At 40.8% G+C, this 24,796-nt stretch overlaps 1 protein-coding gene across 1 annotated transcript in view; it reads right to left on the reverse strand.

Annotated features, from left to right (window-relative positions):
- vav2 (vav 2 guanine nucleotide exchange factor) overlaps positions 1–21,337 on the reverse strand; it is a 125,093-nt gene extending 103,756 nt beyond the window's left edge. Inside the window, exon 1 of the mRNA XM_030769286.1 lies at positions 21,134–21,337. Coding sequence (XP_030625146.1) covers positions 21,134–21,337 — 204 coding nt within the window. The remainder of the gene's footprint in view (positions 1–21,133) is intronic.
- Between the last annotated feature and the right edge of the window lie 3,459 nt (positions 21,338–24,796).

Raw genomic sequence — 24,796 nt, forward strand, 5'->3', positions numbered from 1 at the left:
ACTGGGCCTCACAAAATAAATGAACGGCAAGAAGAATCTAGAGACTCTGGTAAAATGAAAAGGGAATGCTCTTATGAAAAGCTTCCTTAAACACACAAGTTGCACTCATACCTTAAGCTTTATGTGTTTAACTACCACTCTGAACACTTTAGCAGTCATAGGTTTGTGTGAGAGCGTCAGGGAGGGTGGCACGGCTGAGCGGATTACATAGAGGAGGTATGGGAGGAGTAGCGTGGTGTGACAGTATATGCCTTCTCCTCTCTCACAGCTCACATATCAGCCTCCTGCCAGACCTTCACAAACAGAGTTTCAGAGTTATCGGCCCCGGTTATCAGACCGTCACAGTGCACGGCGAAGATAAATCTAAGCAATTAAAATTTAAATTGCTGTGTGCACTGCCGTGACTCTCTCTCTCTCTCTCTCTCTCTCTTTCTCACGGCTGCTTGCTGAGGCTGTGTCAGTGAAAGTCTAAGATGTACTACTTACATATGGAATATGAAGGGAGAAGAGTTGGGGTGGCACAGAGGAGCTCTTACTTGCACACTTTAAAGGTCTTCAGACACATTGGGTGTGGGAAATCCATTCAGCCACCAGCCTCCATTTGGCTGGAACTTCTTGCCCAGTTACTCCCCTTCTACTGTATTGCACCAAATCTAATTAAACTGCCAGCGTGGAGCTGTATCCCACCCTCTGTACTCTCTTGAATTCCTACAGTATTCAGCAGACAGGGAAAGTGTGGTGGGACCCCACTGGTTGGAGGAGGGAAAGAAATCCCACTTGATTCGAGTTTGGCACAAACACACTAAGTTAATGTGTGAGGAGAGCAATTAAAAATCCTCTCTGCTGGAGTTAGATGTATTCATATGGTCCAGTGTTTCGACTCTAGTCAGCATTGACCGTACAGGTTAAACACATGGTTAAGCAATAAAGGCGGGCGTTTAAATAGTGAAACGGATATAAATGTAAAAGATAAAGGTGAAAGATTAGCAACAAACACCCCATGCTTCTTAATTATTTAATCAACAATTAAAGGAGCGTTTGGAGCAAGTGAGCGGAAAGCGAAAGCGTTCCTGTTTGGATCGGTGATCGATACCTCGCCCCAGGACTCTAAAACTAGAGTTACTCATTCCCTGATCAATACTGCATCGACTGCCTTTAGCATCTATATCTCCAGCTATTTCAAGCTTGCTGTTGTTCTTCACTCTCGGCTGCAGGGTTCACAGTGCTAGACAAAGAGGCAGAGAAGCGGTGAAAATGTACCGCCCCACCGCGTAACATTAGATTCGTTGGCTCAGATATACATTTCCCTCTCTATCATGGCAAACAGACGCAAATTATGCATGCTCCTCATTTAATATTGATGCTTGGGAGAATCTGAAATCTGACTCGGGGACGCGACAAAAAGAAGATTCGGTGGCTGGCTGGGAGCAGCCAGGAAAGAGTTTAGTTTTCGCTGATCCCAGCTCAGTGTACGGATGTACTATCAAAGCAGATTTAGTTCCAAGACACCACTTTATTAACCGAGAAAAGCGCTTCTTGCTGAGTGAACTGGCTGTACATGATGCTGCTCATCTATTCCAGCATATGCAAGTGTGCGTCTGAAAGAGTTATACTAAATCAGACCACAACTAGTCATAAACAACAAAGTTCATAAAACAAAGGAAACCAAGGATCTGGAGTGTAAATGTCAGTGGTCATCTCATTAAACCCAACTTCTGATCATTTTTTTTTTTAATGCAAAACACAGTGAGAGAAGAAAGCCTTGAAATAGGCTATAAAAAAGTGTCCTCTAACATGCAGAAAAACCTGCTGGTTATACTCACTTATGCAGATTCATGCATGTGTTCTTAGTGGGCAAACAATATGAGCATTTCACAACAACCACCCACTGACCAGATGCTGCTGGAAGGGCCGTTTGGTTTTTTACATGTATCCCTTTCTTCCGAAATCCGAAATAAATGCCGTGTTTATGTCACATCCTTTAGGTTGGTTAAAAATGCTGTAAACACTATTTTCACATTATCTTTTTCATCCCTATCTCTCTCTCACACAAACTGGACACCCACACAGGCATGCACACACACGCACACGCACACGCATACACACACACGCACACGCATACACACACACACACAAACACACACACACACACACACACACACACGCACGCACACACACACAAATGCACACACCACAGTTTCCTTTCAGCACAAAAAAACATGGCAATATAAGCTACAGATGTAAAATCTTATCGTTTTGTTATCTTTATTCCATTAAGGTCCCAGCATTGGTACGTGTACTTTGGTCTGCTCCATACATCCCATTCTTATCAACTGCCATTATAAACCGGCCAAATGTTGCATTTACCAGAAATCCTCAGCCGAACTGCAACGTAATCGCAGCGTTGGGTAAGAAAGCAACAAAGCAATAAAGACGCGGGAATAGGAAATAAGTGAACCCAACAAAACACAGCCATTTGGCCAGCACACCCAGCAGGTGACAGAACAATGACAATGACAGGGATGCTGAGACATGGCTCAGCTGCTTTAAAATCACATATTTTCCACGTGCAGCGGCTCAGCCTGGAACTGGAGCTGGTCACTACGCACGACGCCCAGAGGGGCAGGCTGCCTCCTCCCCTAAGGGACATCCATCAATGGAGAACATTAACAAGGGGTTTAAACCCAGAGTGGGGGGTGGGGTGGGGTGGCATGGTGCATAAATGAGGACCTGACACAAGCCAATCCTGCGTTTCATGTCCTTTATGACAAGCCCTTGTGTCTCTTCAGCTGACAAACATAAAGGTCAACACTGTATCAGCTCAAACCTGAAACCACATTGTCCCACTGTATCAAGAGAAAGAGAAAGCCTGGAAACCATATACTTTACTTTAGTGCTACCGTCTACAGGAAAGCAAGGTAATAATTTTCTAACTAATCACATGTCAAAATTCTGTTTAATGATTAACTCGAGCATTACGAGACAAATGTAGGAGCAGTTCGGTAAATGTTTATAGAAATGTTTATAGAGTAGCTATGACATCATCACAGCCATAATCTCAGATCTGACCGAACGTTGTTGGCTTTAAGACCAAGAGGGGCTGAGTTCAGTTAATAACGAAATCTTTGTGTCAGCAGAGTTTGACAAGTTGTGCATACTACACTGGACAGAACTGTAAAAACAAATAAAATGCAAAAATAAATAAATAAATTATATATATATATATATATAAATACAAATACGAAACAAAACACTCCTCAATATTCCGATGAATGAACAGAGGAGGAGGGGTTTCCCCTGCGGTGTAGGATAATGTAAAATACTTCCTTCAGTGATTCTGGAGGCCTGCCAAACACATTTGCTGAAGTGAATGCATTGATAATGTTGGAGAACACTGGCCCCTGTTTGTGCAGTTTGCATAGCCGTTAAATCATTTATGGAGACTCCATCAACAAATGGCTTTCTCGGTGTGTTTTGAGCTGCAAACATTAGCTACATCACAACGAAACAGCTCTTTCGTCGCATCTCCTCGAGAAGACATCAATCAATGGAATTTGTTCCCCGCAAACCATTGTAATTCCAAAAGTTTCCTATCCTCAAAACAGTGGTTATAGTTCAACTGCGATGGTCACAATTCAACAATAGTGAACAAACCAGAAGACCAATCCTGCTGTGTGTGTGTGTGTGTGTGTGTGTGTGTGTGTGTGTGTGCGCGTGCGCGTGCGCGAGGGAATAAAACTGAACCATAGGCATCCAAATAACAGTTAAGTTTCTGTGGAGGGTTTATAATAATGGGGAGAAAAATGAGTGACAACACACACAAGATCATATTCACAGACAGCAAAAAAATATGGTTTCATTGAAGTCTACAAGGCAACAAGCATAGTTCTATGACCGGGCTTGCTTTCCTCTCTGAGAAAATGGACTGAGACTCTAAACAGTGCATGCTGAGGGTACGTAAATGGGATGCTGTTGAGCGAACTCTTGATCAGTAAGAAAACCGGTGTTGGATTTCTGTATTTTCACACTTGCCTGTTCTGTGTTAGTTTTTGGGTATCGTTGGTTTTATTTGAGCTCGGCGGGACAAGTGTCGTTTCCGCGTTGCGAGGCACCGTTGTACCCGCCGCTCCTGCAGACCCCAGCTCAGTCTTCAGCTCCTCACCCATGCCAGGGTTCATTTCTCTAACTTTAAATAGGAAACTCATTTTGGAGCACAGCCTATAAAGTCCAAACAGTGCTTTGTCTGAAGTGTGAGACTGTCATCCTGATATAATACATAGGCATGTAAAACCTAAATTGAGAGGGAACAGAATCGAATTAAACAGATAAAATATATTTAAGAGAAAGTGGATGAGCCACTACATGCGTGCACAAATCAAGGTTAGCAGACGCTAGGCAGAAACAATAAGCTTATTTTGGTAGATGAAAACAGACTTTCAATTGCTCCCTAACTCCTTTCCTTATCTCTTATCTCAATCCCCAGGGTGTCGTCTCTGTTGCACTTAGTTAATCAGAATAAGAGTGAATGTGCATTTAAGATATCTTTAATAGACATGCATTGGTACTACACGAGGATCTGTTCATACAAGTGCTTTGAATAAACATAACTGAAACATATTTACTCCAGGAAAATGGCACAAAACTTTTACAGTGTTCCATGACATAAATCTTGAATCATTCCGCCATGCGACCCTCTATACACAGAAACAACCCACACGAGCGAGCGATCTTAGTCTACAGATTCTCACAACTCCAGTAATGTCTCCAAATCTGTTTTGCCTGCTCCCCTTGCCCTGCTTCAGTTGGCACCTCCATCAACTCCTTCCTTCCTTCTCTCCATATCGTGGAGTATTTTTAGATTTGAATGAGGAGTGCTGGCCATTAGGAGGATTTGATGCGGGGCTCTCCACAGCCATTAGATGTAGAACTAGCAGAAGAGGTTGGAGAGGAAGCTGTAACAGCTCACCTACATTAAAGCAGAGCCAATGCCTGATCAGACGCCGGCATCAGGGAGGATCCATAATTCAGAGTGCTTAATAGAACAGAAAAGCTAATTATAAACTCAGGGATCCAGGCCAGCATCAGCGCCTGTGGGATATGATTCTGCTCATTATGGGGAACGATTGGACTGTTTGAACGAGACATGGGCGGCAGGACAGCTCAGGGCCCCTCTCCTTTCACCAAACTCATTCCGATACACCCCCCTCTCCCCTCCCCTCCCAGCCACGGCCCCCTTTTCTCCAGCCTCAAAGTACCACACAGGCCATGAAATGCATGTTCTTTTTTTTCTTTCTTTCTTTTCTCCTAAGAAAACATGCTCGCAGGATCTGTCATTACGAACCATTAATGAAGGCCAGATACATTAGTCAAGATTTCAGAAGTTAAGCCCCCCCAGTGAAGAAAGATATTTCCATTTCATTGTGGAGACTTTTGTTGTTCTGGCTGCCACTGAAAAAACAGATATTACATAAGCCGTCTCCTCGGAGGGAGTTTTACCACACTGCAGCATTCATGTAGCCTTTCATTTTCACTTCAAAAATGTTCATTTCTCACAAAAAAAACCCACACACATAGCTGTCACACCGAAAGTATGCAACGGTTCTAATTTAAATACCCACACATGCACAACCAATCTGAGGATGTTACACCTTTAAAAAAAGGCACCTAGAGGGGAATCTCTCTTGAACACTCAGTCAATCTAAAGTACAGTCTGACGCCAAAACCAATGTGAACATGTTGTTCTTTTCTGCTTCCAGAAATAAATACCATTTTGTGTTTTGTTCAACAACAATGAGGCATGGCCTATTGTGCTGAATCATCATCCATTCATAAATAATGCATTAAATCTCTGGACCAGCCTGTCTGCTCTGACTTCCCTATCCATCTCTCAACATAATAACTCCGTGATTGGTCCACTCACACCTCTCTCTTCTCTACCAGCCAGCTGAGACCAATCAGTTTACAGACAGCTCACAGACCAATCAATCAATCATTAAGTGGCATCCGACACTAAGAGCTACAAAATGATTTTTCCTCAGCATTCATCTGTTTGAGCGTTTTTGCACCTCCGTCTCTTTTTCTCCAGTGTTGCGTGGGGTATCAACCAATGTGAATGATTACTTCACATCTATTTTCTCACCTCTTTATTGGTCAATTATTGAGGAGCAAAGAAGGCAAGTACATTGTGTGTCACAGCAACAAAATAAGAGTTCAAGAGTGTGTGGGGTGGATATTCAGGTTCATATGAGAGAGAGAGAGAGAGAGAGAGAGAGAGAGAGAGAGAGAGAGAGAGAGAGAGGTGGCTAATCAACTTCTGTTGTTGTGTTTAGGGTGGTGGGCTGTGTCTTTTAATGTGAGCATACATGCATACATGCATGCCTCTAGCACCAATCTACTAATCTAATAAAGCTCTTCACAACTAAACAAGGACTTTAATGAGTGAGAAGCACAACTCATGATGAGTGAAACAAAGCGCTGATGCATCCTGAGGGAGGAGAGCACAAACAGATGGATTTAATATTCACCAAATGAAAAACGAAATCCCTCATGTAAAAGCTTAGAAGAATGGGAAGACATATTTCTATGTATGCGAGGAAAAAAAACGGCTGCTGTGTTTCAGTCTTCTGCAATGTGTTACCACATACATCATATAAATGTCAGAAACAAACAAACAAACTTCATTTAAAAACCAAACCAAATATTTCGTTTCTTTATCCCTTAACCATTAGGCTGACTTGGGATGGCTGAGTCACTGACAACACACCTGTGCAACTTGTCATTACAATTTAAGTGTTGCTCTGAAAAAAAGAAAAAGAGACAGAGAGAGAGACAGAGAGAGAGAGAGAGAGAGAGAGAGAGAGAGAGCTTGAGATATTACATGGTGCCAAACGTAAACTCTCTATCTGTGTTACTCCTCACTGTGGACAGAGGGCTGACGATAGCTGTGGTCACCTCACAGTGGGTTAGTTAATTACAGCTCACTGAAACATTTATGGACACTAGCCATGAAGCAAAGAACACGGCCACGCAGACAACACTACTTCTCCTTTCCCCCTCGCCTACAGTTTGATTTGGCACAGAGCCACTAAGAGGGGAGACAAAATGACATAACAACATCACTGATAAGGGCTCATCTTTTAAAGTACTTTTTAATCCATCATCTTTTATCTGTAATCTTTTATGACTATCTATGACTAAACAGTCATACAAGTTATTTTATGCACGTGTCCATACACATTTAAATAACAATTACTCATATGTCTCTGCTCAAAGACACTTCAACACTTAAACATGATTTCCAAAGCAAGATCTAACAATGTGTCAGAGCAAACACTATTAAAAATCACAAAGGCTCCTGGCAAACATGGGAAAGTCTCACTGGGAAAGAAGAACTGAGGCTACATATGGGCAGCTACTTAGCAAAATAGTTCTTAAAAAAAAAACCAAACAAACAACGTCAAAACCCCAAATGATCCCATGACTGAATCTGCACGTCTGTGACCCTGTCTGCAGGATGTGACCTTCACAAAACAAATATTTACAAAGTTTACAGTTTCTGCCATTCAAAAACATCTTGCGAGCCATACCAAAGAGCAGCGACGCATAACTTTGTGTAACGGGCCTGTGTGTATGTCCGAGCAACAGAAGAAAGTGCCATGGTCTGATGAGTCATCTGTTACTGTTTTTCCTACATGGAGAAGGGTTAATGTCAGAAAAAGCTAAAAAAAAAAAAAAAAAAAAAGAGTCTTCAACCCACACAGCCAGTTTCTAAATGTTAAACATGTTGGTGGCAAATCTGTTATGGCTTGAACAGGCATCACGTGGGAGTCATTAACATTAACATGACAGAATAAGAGTCTAACATGACAGCATAACATTCAGGCTCAACCCATTCTAAAAACATTGTTCCCCTCAAGATATTCTACAATTTCAGGGTATCAGCCTAAAAAGCACTGCTTGAAATATCCAGGAGTGGTATCAGGTATACTAGGATAAAGCCGAACGCCCTCCACGGCATCCTCAATCGCCAGATTTACGCGCCTCCAAACTTTTTTCAGAGCTTCTGAATGTAGAATGTCAAGTAGATTTCTTCTGAACAACTTCAATGGCTCAGCTCCTTAATAGCTAATAGATATTCATACGCTTTGCATTAATTCCAATATTTTGTCTCTGCCCCATGTGCCTAAAGGGGCATGGGGGGGGGGGGGGGACATGTAAAACAATTTCAGTGACCTTCAGAATAGAAATCCCGTCACGTTTAAGGTGAGAGATCGCAAATGGATTCATTCACTCTGGCTATGCATGAAATTCTGATGACATTCCACATTCCATGCTGTTGTAGTAGTTCGGCCTTAAAACGCACCGGACTGCGAAAATAGTGACAAATCGACCAAAAAAAAAAAAAAAAGAGAAAAAAAAGAAAAGAAAACCAACTTAGTTCATCAATTAGAACTACTCTCCTTGTATCTTATCTCCTAAGGGAAGATCGTTTTAAGGTTCCCACTAAATGCATTGTTGAGTCATTAATCCCAGTGTTTCTCATTACAACGTACTCATTCTTCCTCAGGCTATAAGAGCCTGTCATTAAAAGAGTTTGTGTAAAATGTTTTAATGTTCTCTTTCTTGTTTTGCAGATATGATTCAACGGTAGTTTTCCAATCCCTTCTAGAAGAGCCCCATGGACTTTGTTTTAATTAGGCCAAACACTTTTCAAGGTTAGAACAGCACTAAAAAATTCATTTTCTCACCATTATTTTCCCTTTGTTCTACTTCTATAATCAAAACGAGGCTTTCCTCTCACTCAGTTAACAAGGTCATACCTGGAAAAATTAGCTCCATTAACATTTCCCTGATAAATGAGGATAATTGAGTTGGGTGTGATCTACTACGGCTTTTAGCAAGACAAAAAGAAAAAACTTTTTAGCACCAGCAAAAAAACATGGTGAGTGACGGGCCAAACTACCTGTTATACATCAAACAGCGGGTGTTATTTTACGTTGACACATGCCAACAACAAGAACACTCGAAAGTTTTAATAAAGACAGTCCTAAAACTAAACAGTCATTCTCTATATCCTCTGCTCCTCAATTCTGAACACAAATCATAACACATTACACCACCTTTGAGGAAACAGCAAGTGCTATGTCAGTATAAGAACAAACTGTGCAGACATTTTATTTGTCTCCAGACAATGCTGTCTATACAACAAAGGACTACACATCATGCGTACCGTATCCTATAGGAAACAAACGTGGGCAATACACATCCAACACAACCTCCAGAAAACCGATATCGATTGAGAAATTAAGCAGTTCTCGGTGGCAAGGAAATAGATTCAAGTATTCATCAGCTCAATAAGTTTGAAGTTTGACCTGTTGTGCATGCAGGGAGGGTTTGGTCTTTTGTCTTGGAAGTAGATTAGATGACCAACTAGTGCCAACAGTTTAAGAGAGACAGTTCTTGAATGGCTTGCCTCAAAACCAAAGAAATTGTTACAGATGCTGCCTCCCACCGAGAGGCCATTGATGTTAGGATCCAGGCAATTTCTCATTAATGGTTGTGAAAATGCAGGATACAGGATTGTCAGCAGGAGTTTGAGAGGCCAGAGGCCTCCAACATCTGGCAGTCAGCTTTTAATGGAGACTCTACATTTCCAAATGGACTGTCTACTCCCTGGTCCCTCCACAGGCCATACCGGTCACTCAAAACTCTTGGGTTACATCATCATCTGTCAACTCCACCTAAAAACCCAGTATCCCTCCATGGACTACTGCTGACGAGTTGTTAAACAGAAAGATTACAGGGATAACGCAAAACATGTGACCAAAAATAAATTATAGATACATGTGAATGTAAACACAGTCAGGAAGTGAGCTGCAGAATTGACTGATATCACTCAGCACAGTAGCTTATTCTGAAATCTGTAAAAACAGAAAAAAAAAAGTCAAGAAAAGATGAGAAATTAAATATTAGATCTAAGTAAATGATTTATCATCCAGCTCATCTAATCTTCACTAATGCAGGCGGGTAAGTGAGTCATTCAATATGGAAGCCTTTTTTCTTTTAATATGTGGTTTTCACTGCCTCCAATTAAATGAGGATGATGCTTAACACTTTATAAAGGTTCAGATGATTGCAAAGGTCCAATTTCAGAAAGAGAAATTAGTCAAGTCTTTCACACTCAGACTAATAACCATGATCATTCATTTGTGTGGGTCAAAGTGAGCCCTTTTCCTAGTCTATTTGTTATAGAACAGCACCTTTGTGAATAGGTTAATACTTACAGCTCATGACGGCATTTGTGGTTGACATTTAAACAAACATTATCAAATATCCGAGGGACATGGAATTCATTGGCATCAGATTGTCAGTGTGACAAATATGGCATTAATGTTAGAGAATAATGAATCTTCATTTACATATGTGCCACAGCGAGAGTGTTAATGTAGCAAAAAGCATTTCAATAATGGAGAGCCACTGCATTACAAACATGCTTGTCGGAGCAGATGAGTCCCTGAGCTTCGGTAAGTGACTTTTTCACCACAACGAATTTGCCCTGACAGGCACATGCACGCACACACACATGCACACACACATCACACACACACACACACACACACACACACACACACACACACACACACACACATCACACACATCATTTCCTTCACTGACTTTAGCTAACAGACATTATCCACCTGTCAAGTATACATAATTCCACTTCATATACCCTTTCCCCACACCACAAACACACACATAATGTAACTGCCCAGGCTGAATAGTGAGCACACTGCAGCAGAGAGAGAGAGAGAGGGAGAGAGAATGGGTAGAAAACTACCTTTTCTAGTTTTTTTGTTTGTTTGGTTTTCTTTTTTAGTAAAACTACAGCCTATTTATATGTTGATATTTATCATCATTGACTGAGGATCATGTGTTTTCTTTTGTAAAATTATGCTCGATGCATATGACCCTGTTTAGACACTTTTTAGGTATGTGCGCCTAAGTTTGAAACCCAAGAGTACACAAAGATTATGACAGACAACTTCTAACTGGGTTAACTCTGACTGGGTGAGAAAATGTTTGATCGGTAACCATTATAGGAGCAGTGCAGGAGCCACACTGGTGTACCGGTCAAGTGTTGTGTAGCTCCAGGCGCGCGTGTGTCTTTGTAATGCCAGGCTATGGTAAGCCTAGATGAGGTCTATGAGAAGCATGAAGTGCTGGGTGGGAAGATTAATGTGTCTAGACCAGGCAGTTCATCATCTCAAGAGGCCGTTTGGAGGTAGTGGTCAGGGTAAACGCTATTCCAGGCTCTTCCAGCACTCCAAACTCAAGGTCACCCAAAACAGGAGAAGAGTGTGGAATACGAGGAGCAGTGAACTGAGACCAGAGAGAAAGACAAGGACACGCGTGTATGCACACAGCACCACTAAGCGCAATGCGCATGAGTGAGGAAAACACTGCCTTATATCCATGTCGTATTCACTTAACATTGCTCAAGACCTCTTTATGAAGTTTAAACGAATCCAAATGAAGGTTACAACAACAAAACCTCTGCTTATGATTGTAATAATAAACTTTGAAAGTAAAGTACGGGTAACAAATGCTCTTACGAAGATTGGTAACAATATTTCCTTTTGGTTTTTTGTCCGTGCTTGTATTATCTTCTCACTTATTTCTTAACAGCTGAGCTGTAAAAATCAAACTGTAACCTTTGTTACAATTTACTGACTTCTCCTTGAAAGAAAGCAAAAAACAGGACGAAAACATAAACTGGTATGTAGTGTCTAACCTTCATGCAATATCTACAAGGTAATGTGTGCTTTTCTGATCATATTAGTTGAAAATTGTTATTTGTGCAAAAATAGATTTGTTACAAGTGATAAAAGCTTCAGAGAGAAAAAAAAAACCCAAGATCAACACAATTCATAGAAATGAAAACATATCTACTGAAGCTAAGTAAATCTTCAAGGGAACAAAATTGGTATACGCTGCCAAACGTGTTATTGAGAACCACAGAAATACAATGGGAATACAGCCCTTGGGGTGCTTTCCTGTGGCTCATAAAAAAAAATGAAATAAAATGCCTGTGTCTCGGCTTTGTGCTGTACTGTAAACTCCTAACGTTTCACTCTCCCAACTGACTTCATTCTGTTCAGCGAGTTTTCTCCTTTATGACGTGATATCGAAGAAACAAAACTTCGATAACATGTCATAAAGGAGAAGACTCAAGCTAGTCTGCTGCAGCTTCTGAATAATGAATTTAGAGTCTGAGCTCCTGCAGGGGGGGAAAATTCCCCCTAACAATAAACGAGGGGAAAAAAAGACATTTGACGAGGATTGAAACCTTTTAGAGAAAGCAGAAATGTTAAAAATAGCAGAAGTATTTCTTTCATTTATAATCAGCTTCTGTTTTGGGCTGGTACACCTGTGCAAACAAGTGCATCAGACCATTGCAAAGCGGGGCCTCAGCTGACCCTGTGCCAACATACATGTTAACTTATCATGAAAAGATGTACCAAGTGAAAACTCTCAAATTCACATAAAGGTACTGAGCTTAATTTCTGCTTCTGATGCCTTTGAAGTGAGCCCAATTTAAAAAAAAAAAAAAAAAAGGTTGAGAATTGGGCTTTAAGACAAGGTCAAGAGGCAGATGGGCCTGCACGCACGACGTTTAATGGTCATATATTGATTAGATATATACATGAGATCATCTTTACGTCACAACTGGTTTAGGTCAAGGATCTGATTAGGTGAGTGCAGCTAAAGAAATATGTTTGGTCTCAGTATAGGCTGGTAATCTGTTTCTGCTGAAAGAAAATCTAAATGTAAAAGCGTCAGTGAAATGATTCAGTCTGTTTAGCAGGGCCCTAAACATCGAGGACTAAACGACAGGACAGCACTGGAGATTGTCCTCCTTCATCAGGGCCAAAGACACAAACTAAAAACCCAAACCAAAATTAAAAATATGCTTACACGTACGCAGACACACACACACACACCCACACGCACACACACACACAAACATACAGACAATAACAGAATCCACAGTGGTGTCCAATGCTCTAGCACATTCTTCTGCTTAGTGCTCTCCAGCTCCTCAGGGGTGGGGAAGGGTGTGTTCTGAACTCTCTGTTCTTCATCCAGATGTTTCTGGTTGTCTGGCCCGAGAGGAGGGAGCAGGGGATTACACAACTTTGCCTGCTATCTATCTCCGTATGGAGCAAAGGCAGAAGGCTTCAGGATTTGTACAGTTTCTCAGAGTCACACAGGCCATGCTGTTCATTTGCTTCAAACAAATATTTGAAGACAAGCTCTCTCTTTCTCGCTGGAGAGGGAACGAGTGTGGAATAAGCAAGGGTCAGAGTAATGTTACATGTCTGCGGGGTGAAATACCTGAGCTCACCCAAGACAATCACAGGTAGCTTCCTCTAAACCGGTCAAACTCCAGCTCGCTCATTACCTTCTGTTTTCTTTCTGTTATTCTAATGTTGCCCCGAGCCCTTCCTGATGCCTCACCGAGTTATTTCAAATCTTATCTCTTCACACTTGATAGCTTTCGTTATGGCTGAGCTGAAGATTCTGAAACTTTTTCTCAGTTTAATGGAAAACGTCATTCGAGAACCTTTCCTGTCCACACTTAGTAAAATGATTTTACAGGCATCAGGTTTTGCCAAACAGGAACAAGGCTCTGTTTATTCAACAGCAAAGTATTTGTCAAACTTTTGATGATTTTTTAAAAAAAATATATATTTATTGCACAGTTTGCACACCTTCAAAGCATACTTACACAGAAACCTGATCCTTGCACACAAAATGTTTTGCTTAATTGTAAAATAATTCATCGGGTATCTTAGTGTTGCCTTTGAAACAAAGTTCAAAGTGATCTCTCTGTTTGTCAGCACTGAATCCAATTTGCTAATGAAATGAGAGCAGGCTTTTTCTCACCCAGCTATGAGCATGATTAGATGATTAGATAATTCATCATGCTCCGCGGAGAGCGGTGATTATCCAGTGCCAGTCAACACATTCTTCTCCGAGGAAGAATGAATCAGTGTAAATCATGTGAAAACACGAGAGATGGCAAAACAATCGTGTTCTTTCTCCATATGAGCTTCATCCAACAACTTGTGAATAACACACTGCCTGCCATAAACAGGAAACTAGTTTAAGTATAGAAGAGGTAATATTCCTGCAAAAATCTAAACGGGCAAAGTTCTAGACAGTCTGTCCAAATTCGGTTCTTCAGGGTTAAGGGTCCTGCTGGTTTTCATTTGAAGCAGGGAGCAAACACCCATTTCCCACGTTAAAATTGGCCTCTAATTAGGAATTGAGGGCAAACTGCAGGCAGTCTGCCCCCTGTCCCTGGCCTAGATCTACCCCTTAATGCTTAGCCAAAATACTTTCAAGATCTCTAAAATTGAAAGTGTCTCCGACATAATCACTAATTAGATGTGCAAACATGAAGAGCTCTCTCTCTCTCTCTCTCTCGGAATCAGTGGTTTGCATCTTGCGACTCTATTCCTTTGCTGGCGGCTAACTACGCTCTCTGTGTGTATTTGCCTACTGACTGGCAAATGACATGAATAAGAGTGAAGAGTCAGATGGTAATCAAAGAATTTCCATATGAAATTTAAAGCCAGTGGAGCCTGACAACAAAGCTGTTGTTCCTACACCAAAAAAGCTTTCACAATCAGTCCTTCCACATATTTGATCTTTTTGAGCCATCAGTGTACCTGCTTGAGTAACAGGCTATCATAGCTTGAATTGCACAATTCCATATTGGGAAAGCCTTGCCCTAAGATTAAGGATTCAAACACACATTTTGTAAAATGAAAGGCTTCTTACTTTTAGTGCTGTAGGATATATAGTATAATTCAGAGGGCCTGAGTCCTTCAGTTACGCAATGTGCATCAAAGTTAATAAACAGAGAGCATAAGATAATTTCTTACACGTAACATGTTATGGTCCTGAGGTGTTTATTTTAAGAACAGTTTCAAAACAGACAGCCACCAATCAAGTGTGTGCATACAAGGAAGCATGCGGGGCAGAAGGGAAATGATCCTTTCCGCTCTCCGCTGTCCACAACATGCTTTTCCGTTCTGTCTGCATGATTAACAGGCGTGTCAGCTGTGGAGAGGATCAATAAGCAGTGGCTTTTTACAGGATTGTCTCTAATGTTGTAACCCTACCTCTGGTCCCTTCCTATTCCACAGCCAATTATGTGATATGATCAATATAGGCCAGTAATGGGATACTGACCAGCTTTGTATTGCTCTTGTGAGACAAAAAAAAAAAAAAAGGAAGAAAAAAAAATCTGTGAGTGCTGTGAAGAAGCATGCACCATTGAGAACTGTGTACGCAAGAGAGACAATCATATCTATTTTTCTTCCTTCTGCACAGAGACAGAGAAAATATGAAGAGGCTTATCTCTGGTATTGTGGAGGGGCGAGCGCAGGATGCCCATAGCAGCCATGGTTAGGAAGCAGCAGGGAATTGTTTGCTTCTCCCCCTCACACACTATCCAGATTTTTATCTTCTCAACCTCAGGCAGAGACTATGATCAATCTACCCAAACAACCCCATAGGTCGTCTCTCTCAGTCAGTGTACTCCCCCCATTTCCAGCCAGAGGAGCATGCTTGCGTGCGTGTGTGCGTGTGTGTGCGTGTGTGTGCGTGTGTGTTTGTACATGCATGGGTTTCTGTGGACAACAATAACAAACACAGACTTTCAGTTCATGTTTTTAAAATATCCAGAGATGGTGAATCTGACACTATGCCTCCACGCATTAGTTGATGGGCTGCAAAGCACAAGGGAACCGAGAGCAAACTTTTCCAAAAAAATCAAAAAGGGGGTTATCTGAGATGAACTTGTGTCACAGAAAGGCAGCCATCTGCTCGTCCTGCCACATAGACAGTTCCCTCCCGTGGCTCCTGTGCTCTGGAGTCTGGAGTCCGTGCTTGAGCGTGCTCTAAAAAAGTCATGTTGCATTCCCTAGCTCATCCATGTTAATATTCTACAACAAACCCTTGCAGATGGAGTCTTGGTCAAGACCATAAGCTCCCCATGTGAGGTCTGCTTTATTTTATTTATTTTTTTTAATCCGTTTTTCTGATGGAATGTCACTTATGATCAAGTCATCTCCAGGGGTCCCACAGAAACACTTACCCGGCTGTGTTCACCGTCTAAAGGGCCACTGATGGTGCTATTAGTCAAAATCATATGTTGTAAGTGGACTGAAATGCAGAAATGCTGATTGTAGCTGTGGGTGGCTTCACTGCTATTGAATGTAAAAGGACTCTTTGAATGCTGCATGTTATCCTCCTGAACTCAATTTTAGCCACACCAGAAGCTCTGGAGAGGCACAGACTCATTGCACGACTGTAACTTTGGGTATAATGGCAGTGTATCAGTGACCTATAGGCACAGAGTTCACATTTGTGAAATACTAAAAGCCAGTTTTGTTTCTCTAATGTTAACGGCCACACTGTGGGGGGTTTCTAATCCCCAGGGGTACAGTGCAGTTTCCTGTCACCATCTGGAGTACCCTAATGCGTTTACAGAATGCAAGTCATCCACCAAGGGTGATAGTGGAAGTCATGAATGAACAAAATGCTCTTGCTTAAAATCCAAACAGATTCAATGGACCTGTTAAATGAAGAGACGTCCGAACAAGGCCAATATGAGTCCAGTCAGTTGGCAATCTCTCTAGTCTATTCAAACATCAGTACTGTTTGGCAAGTAAAACTTTTCAGTAGCCAGCAAATTGTGCAGTATAAATTCATTCTGATAAATGTTGCTAGGAAGAGTCTCTTCTTTCTCTTCACACCAAATTAATTTTCTTTGCATGAGTCACGGCTGCAAAGACAGGAAGTGTTTGTAACAAGCTCCATCAAAGAAATTACTTGGATCCAGCTGGCATGGGCCAAAGGTCACAATGTGACCAAATGCCTGTTAACCGAGAGAGATGACAAAAAAGCCCTCAGATTACACTCACTGCATGTGGATATTCACCAGTGATGAGCAATCAGTGATTTGCAATCAGTGGGCTGTTCAGATGTATAGGATTTTTCAAGTGTGTTAAAATAACTAAACATAACCTTTTACAGCCTCTGTGGAATTAGAATCCAAATATCAAATATCACTCAATTAAACATCGGTGGTCCAGCACCTGAGTCAATGTTGACCATTTGATATGAATTTGAAATGTAAGGATAGAGCCATATAATCAAGAATGGTAAAAAAAATCTTGTGGGTTGTAACACAAACACCTGTTTCACAACAGGAAGAAACTCCACTACCAGTAAATGAACTAGGCCAAATGATGGCTAGTACTGCGTCAATATATTCAAATATAAACGTGAGCACCCACCGCTGGGCAACTGAAATATTTGCATACATTCCCATTTTATGAAGGAGGTTCACAGCACAGACAAAAGTCCTTTGCGTGGATGAATGTATGTGAGTGTGTGGGTGTGTGTTCCCATTCCGCATATTACAACAACCCATTCAAAATACCCACACATCTACAAATTCATATTATTTCCACTCTTACAGAAGATACCAAGTGACCAGAACATGGGAAGTATATTCTGAGAACACGGGAACCTGAGAAGAAGCAAAATTTTCAAATTTGGCAGAACTGTGCAGACATTAGTTTCCAGAAATGTGGCTGTAACCTAAACAAAGTATATGATGCTTTTCAAATAAGCAAAAAAAAAAAAAAAAAAAAAGGAAATGTTATTTTTTTGCAGACATAGTTACTCTCTTGACACAGTCAGTCCGTCTACAGGCAGTGTGTGGAAAAGATGCCTTTTCTGAGAGGAAACAACAGGCTCTGTGTGTTCCCTTAAGCCCCACTGAGACGAAAGAGCAAACCCTGATGTTTGGAGTGGGGAGGAGAGACACATCCCCCGGGCAAGGCCTGTAGTAATGTAGTCTACACACAAGTATCACACACACACACACACATACACACGCACGCACATGCGCAGACACACACACACGCACACACCCACACACCCCCACCCACAAACACACACACACACTCACACAAAGAAGTCAGTACCTGAATCATCCCAAAGGCATTCACAGCTACCTCACCACCAGAGGTGATATGGGGAAAAAAGGAGACAAAGAAGGAAATCACCTCAAAACAATGCACACAAGATTTCAGTGGGGAACTTGAGACCTGTCTTCCAGACAAAGAGCCAGAGGATAAGGTTTGAGATGAATACACCAAAGCTCTAAAGCCCCCTGATCTACAGTTGTGGACTAGTCACTGTACCAATCCTTGAGTTCATTCATAAAATAAATAAATAAAATAAAATAAAATAAAATATCCGTTTAACTAGTGCACATTACAATACAGTTTACACACAATGGTTCAAAAATGACTCCTTTTATAAACTTGTTTCTCAATAACGTTTTAAACGAGAATATCAAACTGTTGAAAGGACATTTTTCATCTTGAAGAATAACTAAAATAAGAAGAAAAAAAGATTCATTCTTTGGGTTAGTTTTTGCATGGAATGTCATGACATGTTTTTTGTTGCATCACCGAAAAGCACAATCACAGCGTACATTCACAATCATTCAGCGCTGTTAAAAAAAAAAAAAAAAAAAAAAAAAAAAAAAAAAGGAGGAGTAATTGGAGGAATGCTTGTTTTGTTGAGAGGTTGAGAGGGAGGAAAATCCTTGGTATGTGCTCCACAAATAAAACATTCATAAACTGATGACCTTGCTATTCATTCCTGACAAGGGAAGAAAACCCTCTCTTCACACAGTTGGCACCAGTGGTACAAGCCTCAATGCTTTGTTTCCTCTCTTCAGCAAGATATAGTGGGTTTTCATTCTTTTTTTTTTTCCTTGCGGGTTGGCCCCGTTCTCATTCTATCTCAACAAAAGGCCCCACATGCACAGCATAATACAAACAACGCGATCTGTGCTGTGGCACGCTTTCCACAAGCTCTCATTCACTGGCATTCTCCTTCCAAATCTCTCCGTATGGTTCACGCCTCAGGCCCATCTTCTAAAATCTCCATGGAGACTCTTTGGTGACATCCCTCAGGAGATGCCACACAGATGGACATTCATGAGCGACAGGCACAGTTTAATACGGGAACCGTGGGTGCATCACATGAAGCAGGATTGCCCAGATAGTTGCATAGTCTTGGCAAAGTTTGTCACCATAGCTCGACAAAAGAACCCTCTCATAAGCGAACATGTATATCCAGCTAACACCAAGACACAACTTCATCATTTGAGGCTATAGGAAACAAATGTGGAGTGTAACCTTAAGAAATTAAGAATGATTTGTCTTTTAATGTGCTGAAGATACTGACAACTGTAAGTCTATTTGTGCTGACGAACTTCCTTCATAAGCCGATAAAGCTGATGAAGTGATAACCCGATTCAACGGAGGTAGTAAATTAGCGAGCTCTGTGTATCAAAGCACACAGTTGACCTTTACAGGTTATAAATCACGGTCCTTATTCCCCTGCCAGTTTTCTCTTTCACCCAATTTGTCACAGAACGGCCCAACTTAAGGCCCCATGCTGGGAGGGTACCGGTGTGGGTGGATCAAAGCAATTCCTTTACAAACCATCACTATGAAAATCGCCCCTGCAGTTTAGTTTCACAGGTGCTTGAAGAAACAGTGACCTTTTGATGCTCCGGAAAAACCAAAATCTACAAGCAGTATGTCTTCAATCATCCAACCCTCCCTCAAGTTACTATTTGACCAGATCACATGTGGATGACATCGATTTATGCAAAACTCCAAATATGTTACACAGCACCTGCCAAGACAATGAAACAACCACTATACAACTACACACCACCTTTCTAACTTGCTTTTTAACTTGCCAGTATTATAACACAGTAATTTGGTATGCTGCAGTACAAACCAGAAATCAGCTCAGATCTTTCAGAATAAAACTATATCACAAACCAACTAACTTTCTTTAAGTTGAGTTACACAAACTTGAGTTGGCCTCACGTGAGTGTGTGTGTGTGTGTGTGCGCGCTTTTTTTTCCTCCCCCAGAGAACCAGATAAGGTTCAACGACAAACTTAAATAACGACCATCAGCAAAAGCATACACACATATTTAAGCATCTCACCTCTCTATACGTACACCTACACTCAGTTCTGCAATGAAGAAACGCTACTGTCTGGGGATATTGGTCCCTTTAGATTCTTTTCAAAGAGACCCTTGGACAAATGCCACATTCCACAAATGACTTAAGTTTTGCTTTTCTCCCCAGCCTCATGTGGACAAAGCCCTGACTTCCCCTGCACATCCGCCTTCAACCCAGACCCCACCCAATATCCCTACACTCATGTGGTGTCAGTTGCAAGTACTGGATGGTTATCAGCATCTCTGCACCAAGAAATCTCCTCAGTTAAATGATGCTGCATTTTCGAATTTGAAGTATCACTTAAGACAATAGCACAGCATTTCTCCAAACACTGAACTTTATCTATGGTGTAAAGTTTTATACAGACTCTCTGTCCAGGGTTTTGGAGTATGAATAAGCTACACCTGTGACTACAATAAATGATAACTGATCCTTTCCTGTCCCAACAAAATGTCTGTCAAGCTTCTAGATAGCTATCAGCAGATGTATATGAAGATTCCAACTACAAAATTCAAGATCATTCTCTAGCAACAATGTCTCATTTAGGTGAGCGCGAAACAAGAAACCTGTACACAATAGCTGAAGTAGTGGCAAACACACACCCAGACACTGAAACTGGACATAAATGGATTGTGATAGACTCTACTGTAAATTACACGGGACCAAATAATAATCCAGCAAACAGACATGTTACAAACTGAGCCTCTACAGGTATCTACATTCATGTCCAACCAACAGAGCTCTATATTGACCCCTATTGGGGACAAGATAACAGATTACAAACTGATGTAGTGTTCCCTGAGACAACACAAGACAGTACAAAATGTGAATGTGTTCCTTTTTAATACAATTTACAGGGAATTCAAAGCACACTCAGCGCAAGTTATATTTTTGCAATAAGGACATTATTACACCACCCGATCGTATAATGAGGGGTCACAATTGCAAGTTTTCATATATTGCTCGTAGCATTAGTGAACATCTTGTTTTACCTGGGACATCTGAGGACGGAAGTTGATCTGCTTTAGGTCCACCGATCCAGGTGACAAATTGTGCAACATTTGGCACAAGAGCACACCATCTCGGAGCGCTTGGGCCAAGTCGAAGACGACTGCAGAGGGCCAAACAACCCGGTGGTTCGGGGGTAAAACCTTGCAGTCTATCAACCACCGACCACATTGTCTCCATTCCTCCATATCGGCAGGATAATAAAAAAAAAAATAACCAACAATATTTGGCAGAGTAGCGTCAGCCGCGTAACCAAAGGACGCCGCCTCTACGGGATATAATTCAGTGATTCCAAATGTCACTAACAGGAAACGACTGATTGGTTTTTAACCGCTCGCTGAAAAAGGTCTAAACTCCTTGTTAAAAGAATGGGAATGTTATTCCCAATTACCGAAGGTTAAAACTTTTCAGTCAAAATCCTGCTTAGTTGTACTCGTCGTCGCTCTTCAGTTGCTTTTATATCAACTTTTAGCTCCAGAGCACAGGAGGCTTTGTAGTCCTGTTGAAAATGCAGTCTGTCAATTGATAAATGTTTTCAATCGTAAAGCAATGTTTGAGTAACGAGGCACCACAATTGCGGATTAAACGAAAACACGCTTCAAAGTCCAATTTTCAAGTTCCTCAAAAAAGATTTAACTTTTCTCCTTGGAGAAAATCATTGCCATTTTGTCTTCTTTATTTTAAACACACGAATGTAGTTTCTGCACATTTTGCCATATTCCAAATGTGAAAAAGAACTGATGGAGTGAATTAGGTTCTCGCAACAGTTTCCGAGTTTGACGCACAAAATCGACGAATCTTTTCTCAGTAAATTAGATTTGAGACAGGGGGCATTCCATGTTCAGTCTCTTTATTTACAAAAAAAAAAAAGAGCTGTACGCACCAAACAGGTTATAGTTTCCTCAATTTGCAACGAATACTCAGAATGACAAAATGCAAATAGTGTTCGGTAGCCAGAAAAGCTGTCCCTTACTTCCAGTTTAAAAATTAATAACGATGTGCTCAACCGCTATGCTCTCTGTAGAACATTAGAAACATCTCTCATGGTAAAAACTCAAATTGAAACATGTCTTGCTCACGCTCTTCCTTGGCTTCTAAGAAAAGTAACTAGTCCTCTTCGTTGTCTGTGTACATTTCAACACTGCATACTATTTGTTTCTAGGTGTTTTTCGTTTCTATTCTTCTTTTTCCTCCTCTCGCCGACTGCTTCTCCTCACTAAGCTACACTCACTAGCTGTGCGGGAAGGGGGTGCGCGCGCAAGGAAGGAGAGAGGGCGTCGAGATAGCATCTGGGTTCCGGTTGCGCACGCTCAGGAGTGGAGCGAAGAGGCTGGTCTCAAAAAGTTTTCCCCCGAATTCATCCATGAGGGTCTCCAGGGTCATGTCTTGACTGTTTGTATGCACGCATGCTGTTTTGGTGTGTCATTTTAGTGCTTTGCGTTTTATTATAATGTTCGGTCATACGGTTCCTCAGTCTCAGTGATCCTCTCTCTCTCAGAATGAACTCTGGAAAGTGCATTTATTACACTTTTGTTTTTACTCTTAAGGTCCTCTTTTTAACAGTGTCTTGATACAATCTTTGGCTCCATAGCCTCCCACCTAAACACACACACACACAAACTCAACAGGTGAGGTGGACAACTCTTATAGAGATAATTTATGTATCATATGGATTGAGACGGATAGGTTTGAGTATATCTGATGTAATGAAATATGTTTGATGTAATAACTTTGCTGCCAAGCTATGTTGTTTGAAATGACAAAATATGTTTTAAACCTCAGAACGGAGCCCCAGGACAATAATTATTATCTTGCCATGGCTTCGCTCCATGGCTTTGTCTTTTGCATAATTTGAAGAGCGTAACCAGCCGCATACTGCTTAGTAACCAAGAATCAGCAGTGAACTGCAGTAGTAGTGGTAAATCCTGAATCTCAACTCACCTTGAATGATGAGTTCCAGACATACACATGACTAGTTGTCACTGAAGTGGGAACACTGATCCATCATGGCCAGTGGGAGGTCACATGGACTGAGTGTTCAGGAAATTGACAGTAGGCCCTAAAGATCAAGGACTATTTATGGAGTCAAAGTAGGAAAATAACAAGAAGTTCTGCTCTTAGGAAAAAAAAAACAAAACGAGGCAACAGTGAAAATTACCAACCTCAACTGGCTTTTGTAACGACGATTTTCAGGGGTGGTATTATTTATGTTCATATCTCAGATATAACAAATGTTTCTTCTATCCCTTGTACCATCACACTAGCACCTTTAACTTTGAAATCATCTTATAAATTTTTCATCTCTTTTTCTGTAGAAATTTCAGAAATTTGAGTCCCATTATTAGATCTAACTGAAGTACATCATCATTAGTTCTGATATGTGTCACTATACCTGGTTAGCTATTGCCTTCCATGGACATACTCGCCATCTAGTGGTCCATTGTAGTACTTCTTTTTTATTTATGGGTTTTTCTTTTTGGTTCTTTTTTTAATGGAAGTAAATGAATCCAAGTATTTTTGTTTTAACTCAAACCACATCAAATCTCGTTCTGCCGAGACTGTGTAAAGGATCATATGAACCAGTGGTGCAGGGCAGACTGTTGTGAAAACACCATGCATGAAAACAGCAGGCTGAAAAGTTGAATGTATGCACATATGCTAAACACTCATCTATACAATAACACAACTGTATGGGAAACCACTAAGGTATCAACAGTGATCAACATCTCTTTACACTAATGGCATTCTCTTATGCCGTTTACCATATGTATATGGGCTATTAGTCGACTTAATAATTTTGTCTCATAATGCTAGACACAATATATATTAATCAAGTGGACAATATGAGAGTTACTTTTTTATCATTTATTTTATGAAAAACAAGAGCAGCCTGGATCAGAAGGCTTTCCAGGTTACCAATTACATCAAATGTTAACTTCTAACTGTGATTCCCACCCCAAATTCCAACCCACTGGCCAAAATTGCAATGAACAAGCCTAAATCTACTTACACAGAATCCTTGACTTTTTTGATGACTGACATTTACAGGAATTTAACTATAAACAGCTCAAAAAAGGTATAACAAAGATACAATAAACAGCATGCACATCAAAGATAAAAAGTAAACCTTTGTTTTTCAAAATATAAAAGAAACTATTTCATTTTATGTGGGCCTAAAATGAACTAAAAGTTAATATATTTATATCTATATATTTTTATATAAATATTTCCTTTCAGTATGATGTCCCGAAAGACATTACTCTGGGAAAACCTGACAGATCTGAGCAACATTGGTATGAGTAGCAAGATGTATAGACATTATTTTGGGAGCTTTGCAATAAGTGCAACCAGATAAGACAGATATCTGAGGGGGAAAAAAAAAAACAAAAAAAAAACGAAGGGAAGAAACAAAATCACAAAAATATCAAGCTTCGGGTTTTTCAAAATAGTTGTATATTTACTTGATTCTATTTATTAGTGTTTTAAGCAGTTTAGATAAGAATGTCCCTTAAAAATTTGGCTCCCCTATTTAAGAAAATTCAAATATGACATCAACAAGTTTAAAATGAGGGGGAAAATGATATGAGACAGTAATGGACCTTAAATACATATCCACTCCTATCCCTTTGAACCCATGAAACTGATCA

The sequence above is a fragment of the Chanos chanos genome, chromosome 3 (assembly GCF_902362185.1).
Source record: "Chanos chanos chromosome 3, fChaCha1.1, whole genome shotgun sequence".
Lineage (NCBI taxonomy): Eukaryota > Metazoa > Chordata > Actinopteri > Gonorynchiformes > Chanidae > Chanos > Chanos chanos.